Source organism: Argopecten irradians, chromosome 8 (genome assembly GCF_041381155.1).
Source record: "Argopecten irradians isolate NY chromosome 8, Ai_NY, whole genome shotgun sequence".
Lineage (NCBI taxonomy): Eukaryota > Metazoa > Mollusca > Bivalvia > Pectinida > Pectinidae > Argopecten > Argopecten irradians.
The window spans coordinates 9,859,490-9,871,211 of NC_091141.1; the positions used below are offsets into that span (position 1 = coordinate 9,859,490).

Sequence of the window (11,722 nt, forward strand, 5' to 3'; positions counted from 1 at the left end):
ACCTCATGTAACTTTGCATCTCAATATATCAGACGATGTAGGGAATACGCTACATTGAAAGGCAAGGCAATGTAGAAAAATAAGACATTGTAGGGAATATGCTACATGTGAAGACAAGGAAAAGGCAAACATATAGCAATATCCTTTCCTCAAAGTATCCCAATTTCGAAAAAAAGTAGGAAATGACTCAAAATCGCTTCTTAATGGCTTAAATGGGAAAGGTGAAATAGTTTCATCTTATTTGGAATCGCGTTTACATCTCCATTCGGAGAGGGCGTCTGCTCAAAGGTGGCACATTCCGCAACAAAATCGAGACCAGGTGTTTCCTCAAAGAAATATGAATACATATGTGCCTTCATGAGATCATCTATAACGTCTGGAAATCTGTTCATATCCAGATCCCCACATTGAACGTGGTCTCTATTTCTCTCTCTCTCTCTCTATATATATATATAATATAATAAATTAATTAATAAAAGAATTCAAACCCCTAGTAACAAAATGAATGAAATCACATTTTGATATAAGCGAAATTGATATCAAGTTACGGAGACCATTTATTTCGTGAAATTATTATAATCGCAAAATTTGCAAATGTTAAACTCGTCTGGGAGAAAGCTGATCTGCAGTATAAATCAATAAACACATTGATATATTTTCTTTTGCTACAAATCAATAAACATGTATTCTGCAATAAATATAACCTTATACAGAGTTCGTTTGTAATGTTCTCGTTACTTATTTCGTAAGACCCATTGTTGAAATTGAATTTGAATTCGAGAGGTAGGTTTTGCGGAAAACTATGGAGAAGATATTTTAAATGTTTTTGCGATTTGTTCTTTATTAACCTCATATTGCTTTTTTTCTTCACTTTTTGAAACAAATATGCTTTATATGTATTTTCCATAAGTTTCGTTATGTATTATGTTGGAGTATCATTTGTTGTTGAATTAATAAATACCCTGTCACCATTTGTGAGGATGTCATTATTGATTCAATTGAGATAAGAAGTCGGCTTACCACTCTAATTAAGGCCACATTCATCAGGACAGTAATTCTGAATATACAAAGCAAGCTAAGCAACATATACATGTACAAACGCTATAGGAATTCTTTTATAACTGGTAAAACTAAAGTTAATATAAATTTCAGATTAAGCATTGTTATTGTCTCTCATGCTGTACTTACCTATATTTAATTGCACACATGAGTAAATATTTTAAGATTTTTTCTCCTTTATGAGCTTTAATTCTGCATTTGCATATTACTTGTCCTTGCAGGTAGGTGCTGGTTGGTAAGTCATGCATTTGTGAGTGTAACGTAATAGTTGCAGAGAAAACGACGTCATTGGTGATCAGAAAGAAGTACCGTCAGAGTTATCTTTTCCTTAGCAACCGCGGGATAACCCTGTCAAGTATGGGAGAACATACCTATCCAGATAACTGTGTATGTAAAGATGGAATACGTGTTTCACACGATCTGACAAAGGAATGGTTATATAACAAAGTCTTTACCGATTTCTTAATTATCTAGTATCATGTATTGTTTAGAATACAGACAAATCTATGGCAAGCCGTTTGGGTTTTTACCTATTGAAATGAAGATATCTGTATTCAAAATAAAGATATCTGTATTTCTACAACAATTACAGATATCTGTATTTGAATTAAAGATATCTTTAATTGAATTATAGATATCTTTAATTGAATTAGAGATATCTGTATTTTAATTACAGATATCTCTATTTAAAATAGAGATATTATCTCTATTTAAAATAGAGATATATCTAATTAAACACGAAATAGAGATATCTCTAATTCAAATACAGATATCTCTAATTCAAATAAAGATATCTTTATTTCAATTAGAGATATCTGCATTTCATTGTAAATAAAGATATCTGCATTTAAAATAAAGATATCTTTAATTCAAATACAGATATCTTTAATTCAAATACAGATATCTCTAATTCAATTAAAGATATCTTTATTTCAAATGCAGATATCTTCAATTGTTGTAGAAATACAGATATCTTTATTTAAAATACAGATATCTCTATTTGAATTAAAGATATCTTTATTTGACATGAAATAGAGATATCTGTATTTAACTATCAAATAGGAAAAACGACTGCTCCCTTGACTCTCCGTTTTGCGCATGAAAGTGGAAGTAAAGCAGTAGTGACGCAAAATGGCGGGGAATGCAGACCGTGTTGCCATGTATCTGCTTTCAATATTATTCAATTATAGCTGCAACAGTTCGCTATGTTTTCCGGAGAGCAGTTGCCATGTCCTGTTCTTAAAAAATCCCCTCCAAATAGCAAGTTTATCAGATTAATAGACTTACAGTTATCATACATTCATATAGATTCTTAAAATCCAATTTAATTACAAGCGTTTCATTAACATTGATCAGGATTAGAAAGTAATCATTATTTTCTTCGTGTTTCAAAATTAATCTTCGTACCGAGCAAACACGTGTAAATACAGATTTCTTTAATTCAAATAGAGATATCTCTATTTTAAATAGAGATATCTGTATTGCAAAGTAATTGCAGATATCTCTAATTCAATTAAAGACATCTCTATTTGAAATAGAGATATCTGTATTTGAATTAGAGATATCTGTATTAAAAATGAAGACACCTCTATATAAATAAAATTAAAGATATTTTTATTTAAAATAAGGATATCTTTAATTCAAATAGAGATATCTGAATTTGAAACAATTATTGGACAATAATTAAAGATATCTCTATTTAAAATAAAGATATCTCAATTATTATTAAAGATATCTGTAATTCAAATAGAGATATCTGAATTTGAAATAGAGATATCTGTAATTTAAAAGAAAATATTTCTATTTTCAGTAGAAATAGAGATATCTGTATTTAAATATGACATATCTCTATTCAAATAGAGATATCTGTATTTAAATTACAGATATCTTTAATTAAATAGAGATATCTTCATTTTAAATAGAGATATCTTTAATTTAATAGAGATATCTTCATTTCAATAGGTAAAAACCCAAACGGATTGCCATACAAATCGACACAAGTAAAACCAAAGCTATCTGTGACGATCTAATCATGCTTACCAACTCTTCTTCTATTTGTTGTATATCAAACATTGAGGGGATTGGACTTCCTAATGTCGACCTCGGTAGTCTGGTCTCTAGTCGCCTGAGTTGTTGTTTGCCATCAAACGCTTTCGATGCCACCTCGTTCATTGTCAGCAACAGCATTATTGACCCTAACCCTGTTATATAAAAGTCGTAAATATGCCCATTAAAATTGTGTTGATCTGCTGAACGCAGCCAATCACCCAATGCTGCGTATTTTTTCCCAATTTGTAGGTGTACAATTCATGGATTTGACGTTTTGGCGGGATTTATATTTTAAGACTTTAAAAGCGTCATTCACGAGACAGGATGTGATGTGTAAAACTCTGATTTGTTTAAACTTTCGCAATGTATTAAATTTCGAGAATGTCTATGTATCCGCTTTAGCGAAATTAAAATCTCTGCCAATATCATATATAGCACATGCGTGTAGATACAGTCTAATGACCATATCACCAAACTTAAGCAGTGATATGTCCGTATGATATGAAAAAAAATACTTGCTTAGAAAGTAATCCTTCTAAGACAAAATGAAGAAACTTAAGACATATTTGCCTAACGCAAAACAGAACAGAAACAGTTTGAAAGGAGAATCAACCAACATCAAAATCAACGCTTGAAAATAAAACATCATAATTACGTTCTTCAAGGACTTCTAAACAAAATTAAACTATTGTATACCCTAATTTTGCTTGTAACGAGTATTTCCACTGGCTTAGAATTTATTTTTATTAGCAGATAAAGGAAAAAACCTGCGTCGCCGTTTGTAACGTCGGTTCTGATTGGATGAGATAACGGCGTAATAATTTCATAGAAAAAAAGATCTCAGAACGAATTTTGAAAATTTGAAGTGATTAGCTGCAGTAAATTGAATTTTTCTTGTATAAATTTCAATATATCTTATGGACATATAACACATAAATCGGATTGTACTCTTCATCAAAAGCTGACTCGCGGTTTATATATCTATAACATATAAAAAACTATTCAAGTTAATTAAATAAATAATGTGTTTTTTTATGTGCACAAAACCACTTCTGTTTATATCTTAGCCGTTAATATGTTATCGCCTTCGTTTACAGGTATAATGTGAAGACTAGAGTATGTTAGTGTGAACAATATACATGTACAGAATATTACAAAACAGTATATATTGTAATCGCATTGTTTGAAAAATGTCGAATTAAGATACTAAAAATACTAACACAAAATAAAAAATAATCAAAATTGCCTTGGCGAGCTTCTAAAATCAACGACCTCCTTTCTTAAACAACCTGAAATTATTCATAATAAAATTATTAATAATTATTAAAATTAATAAATATAAAAATACTAATCTAGTAATCTATCTTTCTTTCAAACCTAAACGTGGTATAATACTAGCTGGTCCAGGACAATACACTCATGTCGCCTGAGGCTCTATTGCATGGCTACCCATGCAATAAAGCCCCCACGGCGTCAACAAAATATCTATTTCCTCGGTAAAATTTAAACATTTTTTTCACAAATATGACTGGTTTTACTATAAAAGATGCAAACAACGGAATTCGTGTTGAAAGTATCACGTAATATTTCTTGTATGTAAAATTCACTTCTAGTCGTGGATTTCTTCGAATTTATTTCAAAATGGCGGGATAGTATAGTTGTTAAATTGCAAGAAACGTCGAGGTATGAAAGAAAAATACGCTTTCATAAGTGGATATGAAGGATAGGGATATTCTACCCTCGGGATCACAAAATGTTGCAAAATCCTCGGCTAGAGTCTTATAGTATTAAACGACCGTCCGTGGTTATGCGACAAGCGACCATCGTTTTGTATTTAACGAAACAAATCACACATGCAATTGCCATTTATTCACATCTTAAGCCAAGCCAGTTAACTATCATGTAGGGCCTCCAACCCAGCCCCATTAAGGCAAGAAAAAAAGGCTATCCATATGGCTAGTTTATGTACACAAGGTGTTCATTTTGATTTGAATTGGCACTCATTCATGCATGGAGTTTCTTGGCACGTACGTACCGGTACCGTGACCGAAGCCGTCTGCGCGTCTGAGCTGGATTTTGGATTTTGCAATATGCTATTCATTAATGATGCTCATTTTTAAAATCAAAATCAAGAATAATCACTTCCAGAATCATCTAAAATAATGATGAATAATGATTTACTCACATGAAAATGACATGAATGTAGAAATATCGTACTGAAAATGCATCTGTGTAGCTATAATGTCAGCCATGTTTGGAAATAAAGAGGAGTCGGAAATAGCTGATTTCCGGATTTTATTTTTTTCTTCTTTTTACTGATGTTCAGTTTAGAATATGGTTTTAAAAGTGAATATATACTGTTTTTCTGTCATATCTAAATTATTCGTATGGCTTTCCCACATGCATTCTAATGGGATGTTTTTTTTATTAAGCTAGGGTTGGTTATTTTGAGTTGCATACATAACAATAACAGACGCAATCTTTTAAATCTCTCACTTCATCACTTCTTTGTATCAGGTATGGACCAAGAAGCCTTACTGGATTGAATTTAGATACGTATATATCTTTAGTCTTTAGTAGGACAAAAAATCTTGGACGTACATGTAAGTGTTTCCAATATATTATCAACCTTCTTCAGAAGGAAGACGTAAATAATACATACAAGTTAAGTTGGTGTGGTGTATGAGACAATAAACTGTGTTTAGGATGGAATCAATTTCAATATATTTTCATTTCCAACAAGAATATTTATTAATATGTAGATGAATCAACGTTCTTAACTCCCACTGCAGCTCGATGTATAACCGTACTTTGAATGCAATTGTCATCCCGGCGCGCGTGGGAAATAATTGTAGAAACGATAAAAACATGTTTATTGAGATTTAAGAAAACATGGTAATGACATACATGTATCGAATTAAACTTCTTTCTTTTAGCAAGTACTGGAAGATGAGCTTCATAGAATTTGTTATTATTAATACACAACAACAAGGAAGATGGCTATTCAAATGACCGTTCTGCCTTTGACGATGATGAATACTTTATTCATTATGTAAAAATATTTTACATTTATATTCATAAATTATTAAAAATAAAGGGGAAACATCGGAAAGCAACAATTGAGTTATGTACAAAAGAACTTATCTTTAAATTCAAACGTTTTAATAGTTTGATTGATTCATAATAAGGATTTGAAAAAGTTTGTTATTATTCGTTGTAATTTTTTGTAACTAAGACACCACAAAGGTAAATCAATGCATTTTACTGAATTTATCAAAATACCCTGTCCTAAAATGTATCCTATAACTATGACGTTAATATTGAGACACATGCTTGCATGTAAAGAAAGACCGGAGTTTTCATCGAATTGTTATAAATAGAACATTTTACTATAATATTTAAAAAAGCCACTGTTTCTGTATCGATAAACCATATTAGGGCAAATCTGTTTATTTCCCAATAACTTGAGTGCAGAACGTGACCCGATTCGGTGCGTATGGATACCTGTAAACATTGGCGGACTTCCTTTGACATTCCACGTGCCAATCTTTACAAATAACACATGTACGAAACAATTGGAGACATAAAATAAAACACATTTATTTTTTTTAATATATCATTGCTATTTGACATGAATAAAATAACTGAAATATGAGAACTATTTTTGTGACGTCATGGAAAAAAGGCGGGATTAAGCGTTCAGTCAACGGCGCGCCTTTTTGAATGGCTGTCGTGCAAGGATCAACATGACGACAGTATGATTTTGACGGCGAATAACACAGGTAAATGATTGTATCTCACGTTTTTGTTGATTTTATTGATTAACAAAAATATTGTAAATATAAGGATTCGATAAATTGTACGATAAATTTGCCTCGTGCTCCATTGGGTTTATCATCTCATAAACTAAGCAAAGTAAGAGGTTAATCCTTAATTAAATCCATACTATTCGGTACTATCAACAAAAAGTCAACCTATATTCGATCATGATATTGTTAGTATTTGTAGGTATAGATGAAATTAAATTATATCAAAGAATATGTACAATGATTTCTTAATAACTTTGGTAGAGCAGTTGTTGAAAGTCGATATTTGTAAACATGTCTTCATTTTAAACTGGTCGCCATAGAAGTTACGATTATTGCCGAACGGACAGACGTTACGTAGTAGCTGTAGTCACATGACGTTTTCGGCAATATCGTAACAATGTCGGCTAACTTTGGCTTGTTTGTCTAAATGGGACCCGTCTAGCAATGTTCAATATGTATTTGAACATTTTTATCAAAAGTTTCCTAATCATTATCGCTCATTTTGACTTCGATTTAGTCCTGTCTCAACATGATTTACAACAGGATTTTTTTCAACATTTTTCTAAATCATGAAAAAAATAAGACAGAAACGGATATTGGGACTTTAAAGCAACTCATTAATATGACCAAAAATATATAAAATGCATTTCCAAACTATGTGCAGTCAATTATGTAAGATAAAAGTTAAGATATCTTCAAAACTCCTTGTACACACGATGTTTACGAACTCGTTAAAACAATCAGGAAGGAAAAGTTACACGTCAAGGCAGTTGCCATGAAGACCACAAAACAGGTCTTGTCTAAGGCAGCACTGACATTTTTCCATGAGACTTCAGTATCGGTTGCGTCACGTTTTTCCTCGTTCAATTGAACGTCATCTGGCTCTGTCTTGGCTTTTACAGGGATGGTACTTTGTGAATCTGGCGATATACTGGTCCTGTTCAGATTAGTCTTCCTTATATTGTTTACGAATTGTGTCAGTCTGGCAATCCTTCTAGGAACTTCCACTTCCTCTGACCGGAAGTAGAACTTCAGTCCTATTATCGTACACATCATTATCAATAAACTTAAAATTACATGTACGACGAGAAGATAGCAAACCATGGCCATTTGTGGGGATGACGTCTGCGGCAGAGTACTAGACACAATGGACAAAAACACGGCGATAGAAAGTAATACAGTTATACAGAAGCCAACACGTTCCCCGGACTGAGCTGGGAGGAGGAACACAAACATGTTCATGAAACACATTAACATGATCGGCAGTAAGAAATTCATCAAGAAAAACTCTGGCTTTCTTTTAAATATGAGAGAGAATGCTAGTCCTACGGCTGGAGCTTGAGAAGACCTTTGGACGGTACTGACAAGACTCCATATTGGATTCTCTTCATATTGCGTCATATCTAGCGAGTCGGCCACGGCGTTGATTTTAATAAGGTCTGCATTGTATCCCCATGCAAACAATCCGACAAGGCACGATTGTTTGTCAAAAGGGTAATATCTGACGTCAGCATCGCAGGTTGTCGTAAGCTTCACTGGAAGGAGCCAGGATACCATTCCTGAAGATTGGACTATAAGGAGCATGTCACCTTTTCCAATCAAGTAAATGTCATATCCATTGGCAAGAAGGAGCAGTGGTGTCCAGATGCTTATCTGCTTAAGATGAGTTTTTATTAAATTAGAGTAATGGGTTCGGTCCCAACTCAATCGCTCGTCATTCCAGAATACAGATAACGCACCGGTGATGGAAACTTCGCTTGCGAGTTCATTTAAGATTTGTATTTTTCTTAAGGCGAAGCTCACGTTGATATTGAAAATCTGACTCTGGTATTGTTTCCATCAAGCAGATCAACGTTCAGCATTGTCTTGTAAGTCGAATTAGTGCACATTACTCGAATACAACCAAATGTTAACATAAGGGACAAAGCACATGCAGTTCTTAGACATTCCATTGTTGCGATATTCAAACAATAAAAATTTGCCGAAAAATACTTTTTTGAAAGTAACTCCACTGTGACAAATCCAAAGCTCGTGTTGAAAATGAAGGAGGATGAGGATGTTTCCTAAATATTGAAAACAGGAAAACCAAAAGAAAAGTGTCTGGTCTTTGTTCAAAATGACCGACTTTTGACTTAATGCTCTCGGGTAAAGGACTGGTTCGATGTGTCGTCTGCTCCCTGTCGGACTCCAGCGTCTCTCTAGGTTCCTATTGACGGGGGACACCTAACGGAATGTAACATAAAGATACATTTTTTGCCAATATTTGAACTTGTTATGATATTGATAACTCATTATGAAACAATGGAAACAGATAAAAATACAAAAATACCAAATGGAGATATTGTATTGATGAAAATGATGTGTACATTACTATTGTGAGTTGTTATTTCTCACTTAGCAAGAATTTAGCAAAGGTCTCCAAAAAATCGATTTCCGAAATTGACACCTAGCATTGACTCGTACCGATAATCTAACAATGATTAACCGACTCTTGCCGAGGTCATGTTTATTTGACAGTGTTCTTTTAGTATCAGTTATGATAATGGTAATAATTAGTTAATGCATTTTTATTTTCACTTCACTTGACAACTGAGTTGACCCCTAAAGCTATTCTGTAAAATGGATTCTGTAATCAATAATACTATCATACTATACATTTTGCAAATATTGCAATACAGTGATATGATCCAAGATATGTACAATACATTTCCAAACCATGAACAAGTCAATTATATCAAGACAAAGTTAACACGAGTTAAGTAATCTTCAAAACTCCTTGGTACACACGAAGTTTAAGAACGCATTAAAACAATAAGGAAGGAAATGTTACACGTCATGGCAGTTGCCAAGAAAACCACAAAACAAGTCTTGTCAAAAGCAGCACTGATGTCTTTCCATGAGACGTCAGTATCGGTGACGTCACGTTTTTCCTCGTTCAATTGAACGTCATCTGGCTCTGCCTTGATTTTTACAGGGATGGTACTTTGTGAATCTGGCGATACACTGGTCCTGTTTAGATTAGTCTTCCATATATTGTTTACGAATTTTGTCAGTCTGGCAATCCTTCTGGGAACTTCAACTTCCTCTGACCGGAAGTAGAACCGCAGTCCTATTATCGTACAAATCATTATCAATAGACTCAAAATGACATGTACGACGAGAAGATAGCAAACCATGGCCATTTGTGGGGATGACGTCTGCGGTAGATTACTGGACACAATGGACAAAAACACGGCGATAGAAAGTAATACAGTTATACAGAAGCCAACACGCTCCCCGGACTCAGCTGGGAGGAGGAACACTAACATGTTTATGAAACACATTAAAATGGTCGGCAGTAAGAAATTCATCAAGAAAAAACTCTGACTTTCTTTTAAATGTAATAGAGAATTCTAGTCCTGCGGCTGGACCTTTAGCAGCCGTCTGGACGGTACTGACAAGATTCCATATTGGATTCTCTTCATATAGTCCCGTATCAAGCTTGGAAAACATGGCGTTGATTTTGATAAGGTCTGCATTGTATCCTAATGCCAACAATACGACAAGGCACGATTGTTTGTCAAAAGGGTAATACGTAATGTCAGCATTGCAGATTGTCCTAAGCTTCAACGGAAATTTCCAGGATACCTTTCCTGAAGATTTGACCATGATGTGCATATCACCTTTTCCAATCAAGTCAATGTCGTCATACCCATTGGCAAGAAGGAACGGTGGGGTCCAGATGTTTTTATGTTTGAGATGAGTTTTCATCAAATTAGAGTAACGTGTTGGGTCCCAACTCAATCGCTCGTCGTTCCAGTATACAGATAACGCACCGGTGATGGAAAATTCGCTTGCAAGTTCATCGAAAGTTTGTATTTGTTTTAAGGCGAAGCTCGCGTTGATATTGAGAGCTTGACCCTTCTGATATTGTTTTCCTGGATGAACAACAGGATCGTATCCGTTAAGTAGATCAGCGTTCAGCATTGTCTTGTAAGTCGAATTACTATTACACCTCACTCGAATACATCCAAATGTTAACATTAATGACAAGGCACAAATGGCTCTTAAATGCCCCATTATTGTTAAAAATAAAATGATATTTGCCGAAAAATACGTTAGTAAAGTACATCCGCCGTAGCCGGTCCAAAGCGCGCACTGAGAAAAAAGGAGGGTTGAAGTCTCAAATAGATACTACCTTAATCTTTAAAACTTTCAACATAAAACCAAAAAGAGAAAGTTTTTTTTCTCTGTTACGAAGTGCCGACCTTTGATTTTGCGCTCTGGTTAAGGAGGCCCTTGATCAGTACCAGTTCGATGTGTCGTCTGCTCGGTGTCCGACTTCAGCGTCTGTCTAAGTGCCTAATGTCAGAGAAAACCTAAGGGTATGAACCATAACGATGGACTTTGAGTCAATATTTGAATTTTTAACGATGCTATATTGATCAGTCGGTAAACATCAGTGGGAACCGATATCTAAACAAAATGGATATATTGTATTGCTGAAAGTGATTGCTAATATCAGCTGTTATTGTTTCTTAATGTTTCTGCGTCGTGTTTTCCGCTCTCATGCTATTTGTTGTGAGTGTTGGATAAATATATTGGATAGACATATTCAACGTAGCGGGCTTTATTGAATTTGCCTCTGTCCAGTTGGCATCAATATTGGCTATAAATGCCAACTGAAAGACGTTCAATGCTTAAATAACACATTCCGGTCTTTTGATTGGTTGGGACTTTTAACTTGAACTAAAAAAATTCCCTTCTCATTGCCACGTCACAATTTTGTTAACGTCAACGATTATCGATTACGTCATGTTGCTGTA

General features: G+C 34.1%; 1 protein-coding gene and 1 pseudogene across 1 annotated transcript; both read right to left on the reverse strand.

Moving 5' to 3' along the window:
* Window positions 1-6,656: 6,656 nt before the first annotated feature.
* LOC138328771 (acetylcholine receptor subunit beta-type lev-1-like) lies at window positions 6,657-11,097 on the reverse strand (annotated as a pseudogene).
* LOC138328980 (acetylcholine receptor subunit beta-type lev-1-like) lies at window positions 7,638-8,474 on the reverse strand. Its single transcript, XM_069275679.1, has one exon. The coding sequence runs from the start codon at window positions 8,472-8,474 to the stop codon at window positions 7,638-7,640; it is 837 nt and encodes a 278-aa protein (XP_069131780.1).
* Window positions 11,098-11,722: the final 625 nt, after the last annotated feature.